The sequence below is a fragment of the Marmota monax genome, unplaced genomic scaffold (genome assembly GCF_021218885.2).
Source record: "Marmota monax isolate L192 unplaced genomic scaffold, Marmota_monax_Labrador192_F-V1.1 WCK01_AAM20220418_F8-fsc00210, whole genome shotgun sequence".
Taxonomy (NCBI): domain Eukaryota; kingdom Metazoa; phylum Chordata; class Mammalia; order Rodentia; family Sciuridae; genus Marmota; species Marmota monax.
The window spans coordinates 713,078-734,556 of record NW_026695248.1 but is presented as its reverse complement, the minus strand read 5'-3'; the positions used below and the strand labels follow the sequence as shown (position 1 = coordinate 734,556).

Genomic DNA, 21,479 nt, shown 5'->3' with positions numbered 1-21,479 from the left:
TTCTGTGTTCTTGTCAGTGATTTATTGTCATTCTAAGGACTAGCACATTTACAGCATACATGGCTTCGAATGAGCTAAGAATATATAAAACAGTAACTGTATGTTTATATATTAATACTGCCCAAAACAAATAAATAAAAGTATTTTAATGCACTAAGCTTGGCAAATACAACTGTGTGGGGACAAAACTGTATTATACAATGTTTTTACATCTTCAAAGGAAACTAAAGGCAACTGTGCTGCAGGAGCTCTGACAGAAACCCTGTGACATTTCCAACTGTCCCACATCTGGACATTTCTCTTTCAAGTGGCTCGGGGAGGTGCAGTGGGTGGAATGCTGCTGCGTGGTGACCTGTAATGGCGCCTGCCCCACACAGCAACACTGGGCTCCTCCTCCTCCAGCTGCTGGCATCCTGGCTGTGCAGCGATGCCCCTGGGAGCCGGGCACAGTGCCTCCAGAGAGGATCCTGATGCCTGAATCTCCTTAAGAGTTATGACAACCCATAACATAAAGCAGAACTTGGGAAGAAAATTCACATAAAGGTTCCACATGCAAAACTGCTGACAGATGAGTCAACATTTGCCATAGTCCCTTTATAAATGCAGATAGTTAATGCTCTTTGGACAAAAAGAAGGGCAGAAAACAATATGGGTAACATTTAATTAAAAGAAAAACAAAGTTTTTCAAAAGGTTGAAATGAGAAAGAATGGAACTAAAAACTTACAAATTAAATGAAATGGTGGAGAGGGTGCCTTTGAATAGGGAGTGACACTTAAAGAGGAGAATCTGATGCTAGCTGAGTAGCCACCTGTGTGTGGGGGGGTTGGTGGACAAGAGTTTCTCTGCCACTCTCCCTCCACCATGAACTAGCATCGAGGGAGGGGCAGTCAGCCACAAGCACCCCTCATTAGTGTCCTCCACACACCAGCTCACTTCTCTCTCCCCGCTGGCACCAGGAGACAGTGAGCTCTGTTAGCACCTGACTTCTGAGTAGGAAAGGCCCAGAGGGTCACCCAGTTCCACCCTAACTTATGCCCACTCCTCTGTGTCCCTGCCAAGGACTGGTCCTGCCTGTGCCTCAATGCCCCAGGCCCAGTGACTCTACTGGACATTTCTCAAGGAGACAAGAATATATCTAGACTTCTAGACTTAAGATATTTCCAAGGTGTTTACAAGTCATTAGAATCAGAATCATTAATATGTGCCATATATATTTCTTTTACAGCCTCTTAAATAACATGTAAACATAATCGTAAGAAACAACAGAATCGATAAAACACATAAACTCCTAAAGAAAAACAACTCGCTAAGTGCAGAAAGACTCATCGTCACCATTTATAAGATGACAAGACATAATTTCTATGAAATTCCTAAGTTTCCTGGCCCATAAATCCCTTTCAAAATCTCATTTGAGGAGATACTTTCAACTGTTTCTCAATAGTCATCTTACATAACAGAATGAGAAGAGGAAAGTAACAATTATTGCAAACCTAAAAGTAAGACACTTTGTCAGATATTCAGACATGATTGTATTGTCTCGCAGAAGACCTACAGGATATCCCGCAAAATCTGAGAATATTCAGGTATCCACTACTCTACAGTCCCCAATTCCCCACTGGAGTGTTGTTCCTCAGACATCAGACACACCACGTTTAAGGTCCTCAGTTGTTTAATAAAGGGAGATGTGTGCTGTGGGCCCTAGGAGCAGAGACTACAACAGGGACAGTGACAGGGACCTCACTGCTAGCTTCATGTCTCAAGTGACACCTGTTCTGGAGCTTGTGTGGGATGGAGAGAAGAGTGGCCCGAGGTGTGGGCTCCCTAGCAGGGGTGCCCTCATGGAGTTTCACCTCAGGTGGGCTGACTGGTCTTTCGCCTCTGGGTTTTCCAGGTGGTGGTGGCACAGGTGACTCACTGGAGCCGCCGTCCTCACTGCATGAGAACAACTAGCGTCTTTTCCCGAAAATATGAGTTAACATTTATTTTTCTGCCTGGGGTCTGATTGTTTTACTGTTTTACATTCAGATTTTTTTAAAAGTAGATTATAATTCAGTGCTCACTTCTAAGTTACTCAGTAGAAAAATAATTTAGGTGAGCAGTGCCTACATGGGCATCTGAAAAAGTCTTCTGGCATTCCAGACAAACCTAGCTGGAGGCTTACAGGTAGCTGTGGACGCCTGCCAGGTGGTGACAGCTGAAGGCTAATTAACTGGGTGCTGGTCACTATCCCCACTACTGAGCCACACATTACCTCCTATGGACTCCAACGGAAAAAACATGCTCCGTAGACTCTTTAGTGAAATATTTTAAAAACACAAAAATGAAAACCAATCCTTCAGGTCTTCTTGAAGAATTCGTGTGTAACACTAGAGGGTACCCACATTTATCCTGTAACAGCTACTGAGAGGACACCGTGCTCACGTCTCAACTTTGCCGTAAGTCCCTTCGGGAGGCCTGTAATGCTTGGGGAAAGCCTTCAGCTGCAGGGAATTAAATGCATATTTGCGACTTCCAACATTCTTCATTGTATTTTCTCTCCGACAACCCTCACTGAGGAAAAAAACAAGCACAAGAAATGACAGCAGTAAAAAAGGAAAAAAGAAAAGACTTAAACTAAGATGAAATGAATCATTTTCATAGCATTAAAAAAAAGTTAATTTAAATGGGTGCCGGACTCGTCTACGACAAATACACACAGAAGATGGCGGGTTTCTGAACGAGGCAACTAAGAAGCACAGAGATGGATACATGCTGAAAGGGGCTGGGAGTTTTGCATTTCTAATGCAGTGCTGTACCCAAATGGAAGCAATTATTTTTAAGTTAATATCTCACTGTATCTCAAGCCTAGTTATCTGGTTCAAAGGCTGTATCACATAGCAAATTAAATGGGACAAGAACTCCTCCTCCTCTTACCAAAGTCTTTAACGAGCTGCACTTCTGCATGTTAACAACAGTCGTAATCATATCAAATGCAACATGCTGATTTTCCCTGCAGAATCAATCCAGTATGTAGCAAAGCCATCTGGCTAAGAAGGCTGTCCTGACACCCACCTCCACCTAGGGGCCAGCTGTTCTAGGGTAAAGGGACCCCACGGGCCATGCACTATTGGGGCTGGGGCTGTGGTGGAGTGACCCCACTGAGGTCACCTGGTAATACCAGCCGCCTTCTCTGGGTAGACTGCCCCTCACTGTGGGCACCTCAGGTGCCAGGGGAAGCCACAGTGCTCTTCCCTAGAGAACTCAGTACCAGAATCATCTTCAGGCTGCTCTTGATGGCAGGTTGTCATGGCAACCCGCTGGCAAAACAGATGGTGCTGGGAGGATGCATGGGCAAGGCAGACTCACATTCTCAGTGGGAGAACTCAGGGGAATTCTCTGGGAAAGGTCCTGGTGCAGACATAAAATTAATAGGCAGAAGCAATTCTGAATGTAAACGGCTTCCCACAGCACAGTGTGACTTGGTACTGTTACCTTGTTCTAACATTGGCAATGAAATCAACTAGTTATCAAGTTTAGTATAAAATCCCCCTTATGAGATGTAAAATTTGCAGTTACAAAGAAACAGTGATTTAAAAAAAATACTTCAAATTGTATGAAGACCATTATGTCATGCATTTAAAAAAATATCAGTGGCAATTGCTCAAGCCTTGTAAGTGAAAAGGACAGTCTCATTATCAAGAACATGTAAAAGAGTTTTTGGTAAGACAGTAATTTTTATTCAAAAGATAAGCTTGAGTATTTTTTTAAAAAGTATCCACCTGATTCTTTTAACTAACATAGTGACTCAGGTGTGCTTCCTTGTCCCAAAGCCTCAAGCCCTCAGCTGGATGTGTGTCATCTAAGCTGAACACTTGGGCCACATGAGCAGGGTCCCCAGAGTAAATAATGATCATGTTTGTATAATATTCAGAAATCACAGAAAAATATAATTCTATTTAAAGCAGAAGCTGTAGGCTCCTACACAGTTAATATCCGTTAACCTTTGGAAGCTCTTACATTAATGGACTATTTCAGATATGGCTTCTCCATTTACATAGAAACATACAAACATCTCAAAAACTGCCTGTCACTAGTAAATGCCAAACTCCCTTGAGGAGCAGGAAGAATAATTTGGGAACTTTTATGTTCTCCTGTATTTACATGTGAAAGGAGCTAACCCCTGGTTTAGCTGGCTGAACAGATTATACATGAAATTATAATCAAGATTATACTGTCATTTCAATTTAGTTATAAATCAATTTTTTTCTCCCAAGTATTTGCATTTATAAAATCTGGCTGCTGTGGCTGATCTGGTTGACAGTAACATACTGTCAATGGTCACCATGTGATCTGCTAGTTCCATGAGCTGGCACTAAAGCTGGGGACTGCATATGCTGAGATGATCTGGGATGGATTTTAACAAGAGATATTAATTATTCTGAAGCTACGTGATTTTTAAAATCCTACCAGCAAGTTATTAATTTTCAAGGATTTGGATGGAAACCCTACATGACAATTAATTTTAAGGGAACCACTGGCCTCCCTTTCCAGTAGGGATCAGTACCTCAGAACTCATCTGGAGACCTCAGAGCCTCAGCGATTCCACATCAGACATGGGGAGTTGCCTTGTGGAAGGACAGTATGCCCATCTTTTAAGATCTTGGCTTGAACGAGCCCCCAGAATAAACAGTGACAGTCACACTAGTTGAAAGAACTGGCACCATCCAGTGGGAACTGCTTCTGAGTGTGGTTCTCTGATTCCAGAGGGATGACTTAATGCCGAGGTCTGGGTGGCTGGCGCCTAGGATGCCTCAATGCCTCGGCACTGGATTGCTTCTGAAGCATCACCCATGGCAGTGCCTCCTCTGTCCTGAACCAAACCCCATCCCTGCTCCATCCGGCCTGATTCTCACTAAAGCAGAGAAGATTTTGAAATGTATTTGGCCTGATTTCATGAGCAAAAAGCCTTAGTGACATTTAAAATTCAGCATAAAAGGAGAGTGTCCCGAAAGAAAACAAGCTAGCTTCCCCTCCTGCCTACGCTGGTATCATGGTGCTTCCTAGGATCAGTCTTCCATGACTGGAGGCTCCTAGAAGCGACTGGAGGAGACGGAACACCCCATCCTCCCCTCCTTCCATTCTCTCTCTCCCTTAACCCAACAGCCACGCCTGTGCTGGACAGTAAGGTGTTGCTGGCACCATGGCTGGCGAGGATCAGGCCTTGCTGTCCTGGAGGCCCCCTCAGAGGGTTCCTCTGGCCGCCACAGCTCCCCTTTGCTATGAAGTGGGGTTCCGAGAGGAGCCCCTGCAAGGTGCCATAGAGCACCTGGGCTCTGCGGGAGGGAGGGCGCTGTGTGTAGTCAGAGGGCCTCTCTCCTCTCCGCCCGGCCACTAGCTCCACCCTGGAGGTAGGCGTGTGCATGGGCTGCCACCACGGGCATCAGGATGCATCGCCCAGATGGGAACAGGAGGCTGTGGGGGTCCATTTTCTCACTTTCAAATGAAGCAAATAAAATGGCCTTAGAGAGCTGAAGTACATACCTTGAGGCAAAAGAGGGCAAGCATCAAACACCTTCCAGAGAAACACAGACCGGCAGGACACTGCCTAGTGACTAGTGTCAGTGTGCTACAGCACAACACCACCCCTCAGCTGGCAGGCAGTGAACCTTCACTGGAGGATGCAAGGAACCATACTTATTCCAGAGGAGACAAATGAACTCTCCCATGGTGTGACAGAGGTGACACATGTCCTTGGAATCCTGCCAGTGCTGGGGGATCTAGAAAGAAAGGCATCCTTGGGCTGTGTCTGTGATAAAGATGGTCTTACACTATATCAGTTGGATTCTGGCCTTTGTACTACTTCTGTGTTTCCTAGTGTGCAACTCCAGGCTGATGCTAATTCAGAGAAGCCCCAGAGTAATGGCTGGAAGTCTTGGAGAGAGGAGAGAGAGGCCAGCTTCTGTAGTGAACTTTTTTTTTTTTTTTTTGTGCACCAAGGCATTAAGATTCTGGGAAAGCCAGATTCTCTAATTCAACCCAGTTTTTCCAGAGTGGTAAAAAGAAATCCACTCATAAAACACAGCATATGGGGAAGTGACTACCTCCAGTGTTCCAATGCTGGAGGAGCAAAACCAGAAGCACAATATGATATGAACTGAACAAGAGAGAAGCCACTGTTTCTTACACAGGGCGTGTGGAATTTCCCCAGACTTATGTGGTCACCTTTACAAATGTGATGTCAATCTCCTGCCACACGTTGAACATACTGTTTTAGGGACACTGAATGTTAAAATCAACCAGAAACCACAGTGACCTCTCTTCTCAGCTCCATCTGCCACAATTGACCAAAAGTTAGACTTTCATTTTTTGGTAGTTTTCCTTTGATTAGTTTTTGTTCATTATTAACCATATTTGATTAGTAAGAGAGAAAAGCTTTCTGAATTTCAATTTGGAATTAAAGATATCATTTTAAAAATGAAAAATGATATCTCAAGAAAAATAAATGTATATGACTTTAATGGCCTTTTATTATTCTGTGCATGAATTCTTGGAGCCAGTTTTAATGAATTTAAAGAGTCAAGATGAACCTGAGTCTCGTGCCGTACGTAATCTTCATGTGCCTGACTTGGTACAAGGTGATCTGTGGTCACAGCCTGTTACCCCAATCAAAAATAATAAACACAAGCAAGGAGATGTTAGGATTCTGCAAACTGTTTGCTACTATAATCCAGGGACTACGCTTTGAAATGAAAGCAGAAAGTACATGTCCTATTAAATAGGTTAACTAGATGAGCCAGTTATAAAGCATCTATATATGTCTTTTCATTTTTCTTCAAAAGGAAAGGAAAGTTTTGCAGTACACTTAAAGAATAGTATCAAATATACAAATATTTCCAGACAGAACTCCTTTCTCTTGGAAATAGGGCACATTGAGATGTACAGGTAATAAATAGTTTTACATCAGAGGGTAAGAGATCTGGTACAAGTAATTGCAAACCAGCTAGATTAACGCAGGAACGTTAGGGTACCATTGAGAACATGTTACAAGCACTGAAGACGCTATGTGATTAAATGAACAAGTCCTCTTGATGAAATAATTTGGCAGGTATTTACAGTTGAGAAGACAAAACGTCAAACTGTAAGGCATGAGATATTTCTTGGCAGACCACGCTCTGACACCTTCCTTCTGTCCATTTAGGTACTCGGTGGCTGGACATATTCGGGCACTTTTGTTTTTCTTGTGACTTATTAATTTTTCATAATGATATTCATTTGCAACGCAATTTGGTCACCAGGTATGCTATGCTCAGAAAGAGCCACACAATCAGTAAATTGGGGCTCAGAGCTAATAAAGGAATGGAACAGAGGAGGCTGGGGTCTAGCCTTAAGTCTCGGATGGGCACCAGGCCGCTCAAGTTCTTCTGGGTGACTACCTCCCGTGTTCCAATGCTGTGAAAAGGAAAAAGTTTGGGAGAAAGGAAAAGAAAAAAGGAAAGGACGAAAGAAAAAAGAGACACGTGCGATGGATTTTACCCAAAAGTATGGAAAGAAAGAGGAGAACCAAAATATAAAACAAAAGGAAACAATGGAATGGAGCCACAACAAAAAGAAAAAATGATATCAGAGAGGGGATGAAAGGAGGACCAAACAAAACCAGCACAGTTACGGGAAAAGAAAGGAGAGAAAGAGAAGTGAAAATAAGAAAAAATACTGCAGTTTACTGAAAATAAACACATGTAGGTTGAAACAATGGTTTTCCATGTTCACCCTCTCTCGGTTGGCCAAGCACAGCTCCATGCCGCCCACCATGCCCCACATGCTGCAGACGGGCATTTCTGAGACGCAAGCTGAACATGAAGAACCATGGGGGTTGACCTTCTCACAGATGCCTGAGCATCAGCTGGCACGACACAGCAGGCCAAAGCTGCCTCTTGGTTAACTACACAAACAAAAACCATTTACCCAAGGTTCCAAAGGAGCGTCCTCCCCAGACCCACCCTGTCGCAGGCGAAGCAGTGGCAGAGCCTGAGCGATGGTGCCTCCAGTTTGCACACATCTGTTTTATGTGCTGACTCCTGAGAAGGAAGTCCAATACCACGCTAGAAATTTTATCTTTCCCCCTTTTGTGCTAAAGAAGAAATGTACCGGGGGCTGGAGGTGAAGGAGTAGCTCAGGGGTATAGCACTGGCAAGGTGCTGGTGCTGGGTTCGATCCAAAAACATGAAAAATAAATGCACCGAGATGAGATGGCACCTAGGACACCAGACTCCAGAGCCACAGACACATCCACCAAGTAGCAACAGTACAGAGCCAGAGGCCCCAGGACAGAGCAGGCAGCCGGGAGCATCCATCTGGAGATGAGGAGGCCCAGGGCCAGGGCCCCTCCTAAGCTGAGTCCTCTGAGCTTCCCAGGGAGGCCCTGCTGGGATGTGCTGTCCTGGCAGGGAATGCTCTCCCGGCCGGCACTGGCTAGTGGTCTCATTTCCTGCCAGTACAGGCTGCTGGGTCACTGTGGCTGCTCAGGAAGGTCTGCTGTGTAAGGGTTCCAGCCCCAGTGGGCACAGAGGAACACCACTGGTGTGTGCTGTACACTCCCAAGGCTCCAAGAACTGAGTGTGTGTCTCTCCTCCCAGCTCTGCGGTCACAGGTACCACACTCAAGGCTTGAATGGGCCCCGGTAGAGTTATTTATGCCACAAAAAGTGGGAAACACTACAGATCAGGTCTTTTTTGGAGAGAGCTTGTCACTGGACGTTTAAGCACAGTGCTGGCCACCACCCTCAGTCTCCAGGAGTCAGTGGGTGTCAGCTTTGCTCCCCCTGCATCCCACTTTCGCATGCCACACTATTCCATCTAGTAAAATGTGAGGGAGGGAGCAAGAGAACCAAAGAGCTCCCTCTACTTAAGGGCACAGAGGTTGTCACTGCCTTCTCAGGGCTCTCAGGTGACCTGTGGGTACTGGTGATCACAGAGCCAGATGCCAGCTAGCAACGCAGCCACTCAGGCTTGCAGTCAGCTAACAGGTACATGTCTCCTCCACAGTGGACAATCAGCAATCAGAGTCAGGCATGGCAGTGTCACTCAGAACAAATGCCTGGGACACTCGCTGCCTGTGAGAGCCTGAGACACTGCAGGGTCAGCGCTCTGTTTTATTTTTAAGACTTCTTAAATAATTATTAAAGTAAGACATGTTTGCTGTAGAGATTTTAGAAAATTCAGAAAAAAATGAAAATTTAAAAAGACATCTGTCACTGGAAGCAGAGGAAGGTCAAAGGAGTGGCACCCATCCCCTCTTGAAGAGGGTCCATCTCTGTTCAGGATCTCAGGTCCCCTCAGGAGTAGAGAGAGGCACTCTGACTACAGTCACTGAAGTGCTGGGAACAAGGGCAGTGATGACAGTTCTCAATGAGGGTGGTGGGTGGGCACCAACCCCGGGCAGAAGTATGACTGGTCTGGGAGCCACTTGCCAACAGGTATCAAAACTACTGAGAATCCTCACAAAGATTTATGCTTTTTAATCTAAAAAATCAATTTGGGGGTTGGGGTTGTGGCTCAGTGGTAGAGCACTTGTCTGGCATGTGTGAGGCACTGGGTTTGATTCTCAGCACCACATACAAATAAATAAAATAAAGGTCTATCATCAACAACGAAATATTTTTTAAAATCAACTTGGAAAATGCAGGTAGGAAAATATATAAGGATATTCACTGCACTATTGATTTATAATGCTGTCAAATCATAAGCAGCTTAAATAGTCAATAAAAAATTAGATTTATCATGATGTGTCAAAAGGGATAAGATCTATATTTATTAACCTGAAAAGAATGCTCACAATAATTAAATGAAAAAAAGTAGTCTATAGTCAGGGGTGGTGGCCAGGCCTGTAACACCTGACTCATGAGGCTGAAGCAGGGGGATTGCAAAGCTCAAGACCAGCCTCAGCAACTTAGCAAGACCTTATCTTAAAATAAAATATAAAAAAGGGGGTGGGGATGAGGCTTTGTGGTTAAGTTCCCCCAGGTTCAATCCCCAGTACCAAAAAAAAAAAAAAAAAAGTGGGGAGACTGTGCATATAACTGCATTTGTTTGTGCATATGAGTGTATTTGGCTTATGTGTTACTCAGGGACTAATTAACCAAGGTATGCATTAACCAGCTCACACCCGCATGTATGTATGTATGTATCCATCCATCCATCCATCCATCCTAAAGAATGTATCTCAGTTGTTAACATGGCTATTGTTTAATAGTAGGTGTAGAGGGTTCTGCAGGCTGTGTGTTTGTGTTTTCTAATTTTCCTACTAGGACTATCAATTACTTATGTGATTAAGAGTTATAGAAATTACTTTGTGTGCTGTAATAGTTGTGATAGCTATCCTGGTCTGGGGATGTAGCTCAGTGGTACAGCATATATGCTTATTAGTGTGCTTAAAGTTTGTGATAGCTATCCTGGTCTGGGGATGTAGCTCAGTGGTATAGTGTATGCTTATTAGTGTGCTTGAAGTCCTGGGTTGAATCCCCAGCACAAAAACCAAAAATAAAATAGCTGTCCTGCACGAAAAGCCCCAAGTGGCCTTGGGGTGGGCAGGGTGGCCCTCCCAGGTATAGGGCTTGGCAGGCCCTTAAGTTAAACTGGGTCTCTCTCTGGGGTCACTTTTTCCCTGGTCTCCTGAGACCCTGATGCTCAGATGTAGTCAGAATGGATTGTTGGTTCTGTTGAAATTGTTCACAAGCTCAAAACTGGAGAGCAACAGGCCTAATTTGGGGCTGTAACGACCTACTCAGTAGACCTGACCTGGGCTTGGCCTCCACAGCACAGGGCCCCTGTCTGGCTCTCCCTTGCCTTTCCACTGGCAGAGGACTCCAGCTCCTGTGCCCTCTCCCCGCACCCCACAGCTCCTTGAGTGCGGGATGGCTACCAGGCTGTAGCACCAGGTCGCCTTGGATGGACGTGGAGCCTGAAGGACCCTGAAGCTCCTGAACACATGTCCTTGATCAAAAAAATTTTTTTAAATTTTTTTTTAAAGTGCTCCCAAGCAGGGGTTTTCTGAATCTCCACTGCTTCTCCATTGAGGGGCAAGGGATGGAGAGATGGACTGACCTTAACAGAGGCTTAGATGAACTTAGACAAAATGATGCCATTTTTACAAAATGCTGTCCTCAAGAGGCAAGAGCTCATGCATCACTTTTGTGCATTATTGTGAGAAGGTCAAATGTCTGAAACATACAGAAAGGATAAGAGAATCGAACACTTTAAAGAATTTGGTGAGAGGACAAATGATACAGAACACTCAGTAGAAGTGACCGTTGGAAACGAGACTTTAACAGCATTGGTGACTACATCGAAGGAGACAGGAAAGCCAGGTTTCTTATCCTTTCTTTTGGTATGTGAGGTAGGGCTGCCCAGCAGTGCTTGAAACAAGGCATCGATCAACAGTGGACAGTCTGAGTTCTGGGTTTCATTCTGCAAATACGCCTGCTGCCTCAGAATCAGGACGTCATCAGGGGGACGTGGCCAGGACACACTGACAACTGTCACCATAAAACACTCACTGGACACTTTGCTCATAAAAGCAAACTGTGCCCACTGCTCAAGAGGAAGCAGAGCAAACCAGTGCAACCTGCAGACGTGTCTCTTCACCCAAGTTTGGAAACACATAATGTACATATGGAAGGCACTGAAGATGACCCACTCGGAGGCCAGAGCCACGCACAGGGTCCCCTACAGAAACAGAAGAGGCCTGCAGAGAAAGCACAGGCCCCAAGACCCACCCACAGTCAGGCATGTGGCCTGGGGATGCCACAGGTGTCCCTCCTCCTTAATTGCCCACCCTTCTGCATTTCAGTGCAGTCCTGCTCAGGAAGACGGCAGCTCCTCCCCATCAACTTATGAGAACAAGAATGCTGCCTGAATTTGACAGGGCCAATGGTTTGACCAATGGTCAAACTCTAGTAGGTGTCCGCGAGTGCGGGCCCGGCCAGGCGAGGCTCATCTGCAGCTTACACGGGGAAGGGCGGGCAAGCAGCCCGCAGCGGCACTCACCTGCGCATGCACTCCAGGGCCTGCGTGAAGACCTGCGGGGCCATGCCGTGCTCGTGCTGCAGGATCAGGCACTGCTCCAGCGTCACCGACATGGCCGTGCGGTCCTTGGCACTCTTGCAGCTGGTGAACCGGACCCCGTTAAGGCGGCGGCAGATCTGCCAACAGGAAGCAGGCTGTGCTGAGGAGGGGACACTGCAAAGGGGAGCATATCTGCTCCCAAGGGGGCTCCCCACAAGCCTGGCAGGGTAGCTCCATGCCCAGTCCCAGCAACAGGAACCAAGTCACCTGCAAACAGGCGCTGCTTGGAGGCCCTGCTGCCCCAAGGCTCTGTCTTCATGGTGTCTTCCTGTTCCTTGAGTGCTTTCTTCCTGTCCTCTCCCATGGGACACTCCTCCCAAGCCCAGCTTTCCTCCCTCTTGCAGTATTACTGCTCTTCTTCGACCCTCCCAGCTGTCCCCTTCCAAGCCATCCTGGGACCTTCCTGGCACGTCTAGCCCTTTACTGCCAGCCCCCAAGCAGAGAAAGCATTGAAGATGACCACACAGGGGAGGCCAGAGCCACTCACAGGGTCTCTTGTTCCTGGCCAGGTCTCCAGGCCTCGGGAAGGCAGGGACAGACCCATTGGTCTCAGCTCTCCTTTACCCACACAGAGGGGAACAGCCCAGAGAAGCCACTTCTAACCACAGGCCCTTCTCCACTCCTACCTCCCTCAGGGTCCTGGGCACAGGGTCAGACACCAACAGATCCCTCCCAGACTGCTCAGTCACGTGGGTGGAGCATGGCAGCCCCAGACTGGGACAGGTCACTCTGCACCTCTTCTCCCAGTGGGAAGAACACTGAGGGCACTTCCTTTGCACCAGTAGATATAGTCCTAAGTTCACATCCCCAAGTCCAGTCAGCTTTAAAAGAGGAAAGAGGCTTTTTTTCTTTCTAAGTTTATGGCAGACTCTCTTAGCAGTACAACCAGACCTGAGCTGATGAGAGTATTTATACTTTTTATATGAATATTCATACTTCTCAATGAGGAAATATAAATGATTCTATGGGGCTGCCCCAGACTCTCCCAAGAACAATAAGGCACAGTGGGCCCTTGTATACACGGGTTCTGCATCTGGGGAGTCAATCAACTGCAAATCAAAAATACCAAAAGAAAAACTGCCTCTGTACTGAACATGAAGACTTTTTTCCTGGTTGTGACCATCTGCACAGTGTTCACACTGTACTCAGTGTCATAAGTCACCTAGAGATGATTCAAAGAGCACAGGAGGATGTGTGCAGGTTCTATGCAAATCCTACACCCTTTATATTATATAGAGACTCAGCAGAGCATCCTTGGATTTTGGTATCTGCAAGGGGCCCTAGAACTGATCCCTCACAGTGCCATGGGATGGCTGTATTTATATGCACATATGTATTAGGTATATTATACATGTGTATACAACTTTGCACCGTATTACTGCCCTAAAATCTGAAAAATCTGTGCATTTCAAAATATCTGGTCACAAGAAGTTTAGATAAGGGCCTGTGACCCTGTACCAGATACCGTACTGTGAGAGCAGGTCTGGCATTTAGTGAAAGATCACCTAAGCTATACAATGGTGGGCTCTCAGTTACCTGTTGAAATCCAGAAAAATATTAGAATTATCATTGACTGTCCTGAAAACAGTGCTGCCCCTGCCTCTCAAGCCCGCAAAACCACTTGACATAAAAACAGTGAAGCCTTAAGAAACATGTTCAGAGAAAGGCAAATAGTCAAGGTCCTGGTTCAGATGAGACAATCAGGAAAAAAGGCTTCTTTTAAGATTAAAAAAAAAAAAAAAAAAAAAGACCAAAGTGACCCAAAACTATCAAGGGTAAAACACAAATTTTGAAGTCATAATTGACGAAGTAAGGATGAACTTGAACTTGGTGAGCTCACTACATCCTATAGATTGTTGACTTCATGACTCAAATATGAGGCATAAGCTGGAACTCTAAATAGACTCCAAAACCATTTAAATGGCACTTGGAGAGGCGGTGCATCCAGAGCTGGTGTGCGTGCCCACAATGCACCTGCAGTGCCAGGCTGCTAGCCCAGAGGGCCATCAGCCAGCCCTTGAGCTCTGGCCAAGTCTCCCTTCTATGAACTGAAGGGTCACACCTGACTCAAGGTATTCCAACTCTTTAGCCAGAGACTCTGCTCATATACAGAAATGAAAAGAAACACGATCCAGAGAAGAGAAGCTCTGGGAAACTTGGTACCTCCCGCTGAGCTCCAGGGCTGGGCGGGTTATGCTGCCACAACCAGAATTAAACTCACAACCTCATCAGAAGTGAATTGAGTGACTAAGTAGGAAACTGCTCTGAGACCTAGACCCAAAGCAGTGACTTGGAACTCCACAAGTAAGTTATGAAAACATATTTGCAGTGTAAGTACTTGGAGAACTGTGATCAGAATGGCAATACAGGCAAGGACTGTTTAAAGAGAGCTGAGAGTCTATCACAGTCTCTCTTCAAACCCATCACAAGCCAAAGGAGGCGGTGAGGTTGAGCTGGTATGCACTGTGTAGGCTTCTGAAGGTGCTGCCTGCCACCAGCCTGGCTCCATGCCCCCAGGACAGACTGGCTCAAGCTTATCAGTGTCCTGGCAGCCCTAATGCAACCAACTCAAAGGCAACGTTCAGCATTTCCCAGAGTCTCAGAGCACGTTCAGTTACTTTCTTTGTATCCTTAGGGAGGAATCTGCTCTCTCTACCCTGGTTCAGATTCCCACTGTCATTATTTTTGCTATGACGCTTGGTAGCAGGCGTGGCTATAACCGCTTCCCTATCACAGCAAGTACCTCGGCAGCTTGCCAGAGGATGTCCACGTTCTTATTCTTCCGGGCATGGACGTTCTGACCCAGAAACCGCAGCAGTTCTGGCAGACAGGTCTGACTTCGGGATCGAGGTAGACCTGGAAAGTAAGAGGAGTCTGTGGGAGTGGGAGCCATACCAAGGGTGCTGCTGCCAAGGACGTGGGAAAATGACCAATTCAGAGCCAAAGAAGAAGGGAGGGAGGTGCCGAGCAACTGGACATGGCAAGCCCTTGATTTCTTTCCCTGTGACATTAGTGTCACCTTCAAAAGTGTCTTCATTAGTGTCTCCTCTGAGCTCTCCCAAGGGGCTAGGGAGCAGAAGCTAAGGAACTATGGGGTACTATGGCCCTGGTACCTCTTCCAAGGGAGGTGGTTAGGAAGGAGTGAGGATGGTCCAGGTAGTCTCCAGAACCTCTGCCAAGGACGGAGAACCTCTGAGCCAGGGTGTACAGACCACTGCGCAGCCTGGAAACCCTGGGGGAGTCTGGAATGTGCAGCCTTCCCCAGGGGACCTCCACCCACACCTGGAGGAACACATTTCTGAAAGACCTAGGAGCCTCTCCTTGCTCTAACAGCCTCCCCTCCCACCACGGCAGTCCCTTCCAAGGCCCCCTGAACCCAAAGACCTGTCAGATGGCCTCACCTAAGCAGCCTGGGACAGACAAAAATCAAGGAAACTGCAACCATTCCTGAAGGCCCTCTAGGATCTTCACCATTGGGATTACCAAAGACAAACAGCAGAGCTTCAGGTCAGCAGAGCCTCAGATCAACAGAGCCTGAGTAATCAACCAAGTCCATGGCCTCCAGGATCTAACCCCTCCATACCCACACAGCTCTCACCACACCCCAGGGGACCAGGATCCTTTGCTGATTGTTTCCTTTAGGGCATTGGGCAGAACCAGAGAAACAGGAAGAAGCCTCCTGCCTGTGAGAGCTCTGTCTAGGACAGAGGCCTTAGAAGCCCAGAAGATAAGGCTGGCCATAATCACCCCCCACGAGCAGCTGCAGCCTCCGCCTGGCCTCCCAGTGAACAGCTGCCCACCAGCAAACCACAAGGGCTTGGGGGACATTGGGCTGCAGGGGCTCCAGCATCAGCCTTCCCGATCATGATTCTCTCTGAAACAAAAGGGTACCTGGGCAATGCTCCCCAGCTTCCTGCCCTGCTCCTGTGCACCCCACCCTGGCTTTCTTCTTCAGTCCACTTTAACATCTCTGGGGCCTCAGCAACACCACACTGCCAACTCTCCAAAACACAGAGCTCCCCTTCCTAAGACCAAGCTATCTGCTCCCACCTGCTGCCCAGCCTTGGGTGGCCTTGGTCTCTCCTCCCCGCTGACTGTCTTGGTTTCCTGGCTGATGTGCTGAACCCCTAGTCCATGGCCTATCCCCAGTCCCTATGACAGACAGGGTAAGATGCTACCTGGCTTGACATGGCTCCTGGGAGACTCACCCTCCTTCCTCAGGTCCTCATCTCTGGTGCACGCCAGAGCACCACCCACCTCCCAGGGCTGCTGTGAGGATCAGATTAGATAATCCACATAGAGCAGGGGAAGAGGGCCAGACATGGCGAGGACCTGATGGATCTATCATTTTTTCTAACTGTGAGCACTGCTGAAAACCATGAGGGCGCCTCAGCAACTGGGTTGAGCCACTCTCTGCCTTAGTGACCGCCGCAGCTGAGTGCCTGGAGGGTCCCTGCACTTAGCTCCATCTGACCCTGGCTGCGGCGCGTTGGGATTACCATGGGGATCTGGGCCACACCGCCTTCTCAAGGTCCTGTGCTCCCTTTCCTGGTGTTCCTGCAGTTTGGGGAGACTCAGGCTACTCCACCTGAACTCAGGCATTTCCTCCATTCCACCCACACCTCTCTCTCCTTCCCTACTTCCCAGGGCACCTCTAACTGGGCTCTCCAGGACCTTGGTCTATGGCTGTCATCCTCTCATGTCTTCCAGCCATTCTCAAGTTCCTTCCTCAGGTGTCAAGCACAGTGCCAACATCCAGGAAGCTGCAGAGGTGTTTCCAACCTCCCCCGCCCTTGTCTTTCCAGGCACCGCCAATCTTTGGGACAGAGGGGTCCATTCCAAGGCATCACCATGTCACCATCCACATGATCCCCCAGACCACTCCTCACCATTCTGACTGTCCTGAGAGGTCACCAGGGACTCCTGTCCACCAGTCCAGAGCCTACCTGCACCCTCTTGCCCTCCCTATCTGGCCGTCCTGTGGAACCCCTTGTTCCCCATTGATATTGGAGCACGTGGCTTCCTCCAGGCCCATTCCCAGACCTGTCCTCATCGGGCCTCTCAGTGAGCTCAGCCAAAGGGCTTCACTGGGGTTCCAATCTGTACTTCCCATGGGCCATATGCCCAGGTCACACACCCAGCCAGGGCCTGAGCGTGGCTCGTCCCTGCCCTCCCACCTCTCCTCCCTGTGGGGGCGTCATTCCTGCTGCTGCTGTCTCTGCAATCTTCACCCAGCGCCAGACTCTGTCTCTCCTTATGCACTATGTTCCTCTCTCGCTCTGAGGTGCTGGCTTCAAATACTCCCTGTGGAACAGATGCTCAGTCTGAAACCTTCCTAAATACTTCCTCCTCTGTGCACACCCATCACGGTACCAGGTAAGACTAAAGAGAGCAAAATGCGATCTCAGCTGATATCTCCCAGTCTCCCAGGCTACCAGCCACCTGTGTCCTCCAATCCAATCAGCACATGGTGAACCAGCTGTCCCCAACCCTGCTTCCCACCTGAGCACCACCCAGCAAATACACATGCCTCCAGCTGGTCCCAAGGTGGTCCCTGGCCACAGTCCCTCCTAACAGGGTGGCATCCTTCACTGCCCAGGCACATGGGAATCAGGGCCTGGCACCCTTTCTTCATCTGGACATAGGCACTAATATGGACTTTTCAGGGCTGCTGTGGACTCAGTAGAGAACTGTGTACAGGGGAATGTTCACTGATTTACTACCATTTCCCAACTCCAAGACCCACTCAGCCTTCCAACAGAAAGCAACTGGAGCTGGCATCTTCCCAGCCCATGTGTTCTCCCCTCTCTGGGCCCCATTAGAGGAATCTGGCCCACCTCCAGGGCAGGACAGGTCTCCTTTAGTCCAGCGAGGGAGCCAATGGCTGGAGGAGTGCTGCATGAGCAGCAGTGCACTTCAGACAGGTGCAGGTCACACACACTCTCGGGTCTTGACATGCCTCACGCATAGCATGTGCTCAGTGAGTCAGCTGGACTGAATTCAGGAGACTCTCGCATCTAAAAGTTGTACTGTGCCCTGGGTTCCTGAGTTCTGAGTTGCCAGAGCCTTCTCTGTAGCCCTCTCTTCACTGGGAGCAGAGAGAGCTGTCCTCAGCAGAACTTACCTCCAGGGGACGCTACAACAGGAGCCATCTTGCTCTCAAGCACCCAGCAAGGAGTATCTTGCCAGCACCTTACTTTCTAAGTACCATGGAGGAAGGTGTGTGGGCAGCTCAAACAGATCCCCTGGGCTGAGGGGGATGAGTCCCGAGTCCCTCATGCTCTCCCAGCAGGTGCACAGTGTCTACCACCAAATGTAGTCATTAGTGTCAGTGCTTCTGACAGTGTGTGGGAAAGCCCCACGTCATACACACTGGAAGAGAGACACAGCGGCTGCAGTACCAGGAGACTGCATTACCAGTGGGTGGGATCCGAGCTTCCAGCCAGGTGAACAGGCTGCCATGTATGTGACAGGTAAGGAAGGAACAGCTTAGCATGCGCACGCTTGTGCTCTGCGCCCCTGCCTACACACCAGCGAGGTGAGCCTGGTGGTATCAGGAAGGTCAATAAGCAGAGAGAACTCAGACATCCAAAGTGGTGAAATGGCAAGAGGCAGGGCCCATACGAGTGAAGGAATACTCACAATCCTCAGGCAAAACTTCCTTGAACTGTTCAAAGTAGGAATTTAATCGCACCAAACTCTCCACGTTGATAACTTCCTGTAAAGAGGTATCACCAAACCTTGGGAGGTTAAGGGAACACCATTAGTTGGCTCATGTTACTTTTTTCAAAAACATGCAGAATTGCATGAATGTGAACACATTGATTCTTTCTAATATTCCTTGCTCACATCTAAATTCTGAGCCACTCTCCTCCTTCTGAGCATGAAGTCATCTCTATAATGCTGGTGACCAATTTAATACAGTTTGTGGGCAGGAACAGTTTTGTGACTAGGAGGTTATTAGAACCTGACCTGTGCCAAACCCAAGGACTCAAAGGCCTGCTTTGTGTGATGTGGGCACAGCCGTTCAGTGCAGAGTCCTTGTGCCTTCCTGCCCCAGAAGTTAGGAGAGGGGATGGCAGTGAGGTGTGGCTGTGGAGTGAGGACAGCCCTGTACTCTGATCTGAAGTCACTCTGGGTCTGCCGTGGGACACTGTTCTCTGGGCCTGCCGTGGGACACTGTTCTCTGGGCTACCCGAGGCCCTTGCTATCTCCTGGTCACAAAGGGTCGCCTGAGTCCACCGCATGCTGCAAGCACATTTGTGCCCAATGCCTTGGGGAAGAGGGAGGGAACGCCACCTGCGAGAAGGCAGTCATTAAGAACTGTGGGCTCTGAAGGCCGAGACCTGGCGTCCCCAGCTCACTCTGCCACTTCCCTGCTGTGTCTTCCCTGAGCATCAGCCCCTTTGAGGCTGTAGGACATCTCTCTGAGGGCAGGTCTCCCTCTCGTGGGTCACAGCCCACCTACCTCTCGAGCCTGTGATGGGCTCTGTTTTCCTCTCTCTACCTGCTCTCTCTGGGGTCACCCACCCCTGGGCCTGCTGACTCCCTTCTCTGTGAACTCTTTCCACAGCTCATAAGTAAGCACGGTGGGCCAGTGCACCAGGCACAAATGAAGGAGCCAAGCCAAGACCCTGCACCTCCACCTCTTCCCTGTCCCCCGTCTCACCTCCACCTCTTCCCTGTCCCCCGTCTCTCCTCCTCCACTTTGCCCTCTGCTGCATCAGCTGGCCCTGCTTCAGCATTTCCAGAAATGGCTCAACAGCTGCTGGGTGCAGGGAACATTCCTGGACACCTGCAGCTGGGGTCCCTGTGAGAGGCCCACTCTCCCGGAAGTGGGCTCCTTTGCCTCTGTACTCTGGCCTCAGAGGGGTCTGCTTCCTGCCCTTGCCTCAGCCCAAGCCCAGCTCGCCATCTGCAGGGAACAGGATGGACACACTGCCTCTCTGACACACCAGTCTGAAAACCAGCATGTCACTGGTCTGCTTGCCTCACTGTCACGCAGCCTGGGGAGAGGCTGTGTCCTTCCACTACCCCCGTCGTCCTCCAGCCAGGCCCTTCTCAGAGCACCTGCATGCCACCTCTGCGGCCCTGATCCATGGTACTGCCCATGCCTGCCTCTATCCAGCAAGCTCATCACACATGTCCCTCACGTGTCCTTCCAGCCATGGCCAGCAAAATGACCCACTTGACATGTTAATCTGATTGTGTCCTCCCCGACTACAAGTCCCGCAGCATTTCCCACATGGCAGAGCACACTTGCTAAGTGGGGGTGACCCAGACCTAGGGTCCATAGATGCTGACCACTAGGTACCAAAGGGCCTTCATCCTGGAGACTGAATTCCTTTAATAGCAAGTACTTTAAGATGTCTTTTTAAGTTAAAACACTCATGTCACATGAATGCGAATGGTACACGAGCAAGATGTGCATTTACTAGTGGAAGGCCACAGCACATGCCACACAGGCTCGCTCACTCCTTCCACTCCCCACATGTGCAATGCCAAGGGATTCTGGAGGAGAGTTCACAGGCATGACTCCTGGTTGGGCACAAAGGCCTTTCCCCTCGCCACTGCCAGTCCCTGCCACAGACTGTGCCAGACCCCATGCTGCTTTCTCCCGGCCTTTGCTCAGCCTTTGCTCAGCCTTTGCTCAGCCTTCCTGGCCTGAGACAAGCTGGTCCCTCCTCTACCTCCTCGTGTAACACCCACTCATATTCAAAACCCACTTCAGGGGCCAGCACTGTAGCTCAGTGGTAGAGCACTTGCCTAGCACACATAAGGCCTGGGTTTGATTCCCCAGCACAACAAAAATGCCCACTTCAGTTAAATAAATAATGCCCACGTCAGGCACTGCCCACCTTCTCCTCTGCAAACCCTCTTAGACCATGTTGTGTGACCCGACTCAGGACCCATAACTGCCTGCATTTATCTTCATCATCATCTCCACACCTATCTCTGAGAACAGAGACCACGCATGGGTCATCTTAGGGGAGATGATGACAGTGCTGGGTCAGGGCTAGTGTGAAAGCATCCTGGCTGATGGAAGGGAGGATGAGCTGGGAGCCTGCAGAGGGGCAAGTCCACATTCCACATCATCTCATGATCATTCCAGGCACTCAGGCACTCAGGAGTGTGGCACACACCTCTCAGCCAGCGTCTGCTGCTCGTTGATGCCCACATTGAAGAGGACAGGCTGCACCCGCAACAGCATGCCACTCTGGATCTCCCGGGGCAGGGCGTCAAACAGCGGACCTGGCAGAGGGATCCGCACGTTAAACCCATCGCTGGAAGAGAGCGGAGAGAGGAAGAGCAGGGGTGAGACCCAGGCACTGGAGGGCTGAGCAGGGACCCCAAGCATCCCCCTCGTGAGCCTGTGGGCA

General features: G+C 48.8%; 1 protein-coding gene across 6 annotated transcripts in view; it reads right to left on the bottom strand.

Moving 5' to 3' along the window:
• The window catches only part of Inpp4a (inositol polyphosphate-4-phosphatase type I A), a 133,155-nt gene continuing 111,676 nt past the window's right edge, over positions 1-21,479 (bottom strand). For 4 of the 6 annotated variants that reach the window (XM_058578295.1, XM_046440308.2, XM_046440307.2 and 1 more), the window contains 5 exons: positions 21,243-21,383; positions 18,742-18,839; positions 14,843-14,955; positions 12,022-12,176; positions 1-2,551 (listed from right to left, as the gene is read on the bottom strand). In XM_058578295.1, coding sequence (XP_058434278.1) covers positions 2,419-2,551; positions 12,022-12,176; positions 14,843-14,955; positions 18,742-18,839; positions 21,243-21,383 — 640 coding nt within the window. In that variant the 3' untranslated portion in view covers positions 1-2,418. Of the gene's footprint in view, positions 2,552-5,930; positions 7,430-12,021; positions 12,177-14,842; positions 14,956-18,741; positions 18,840-21,242; positions 21,384-21,479 lie in introns of those variants that run through there. The other 2 variants (XM_058578297.1, XM_058578294.1) reach the window with 1 other exon arrangement.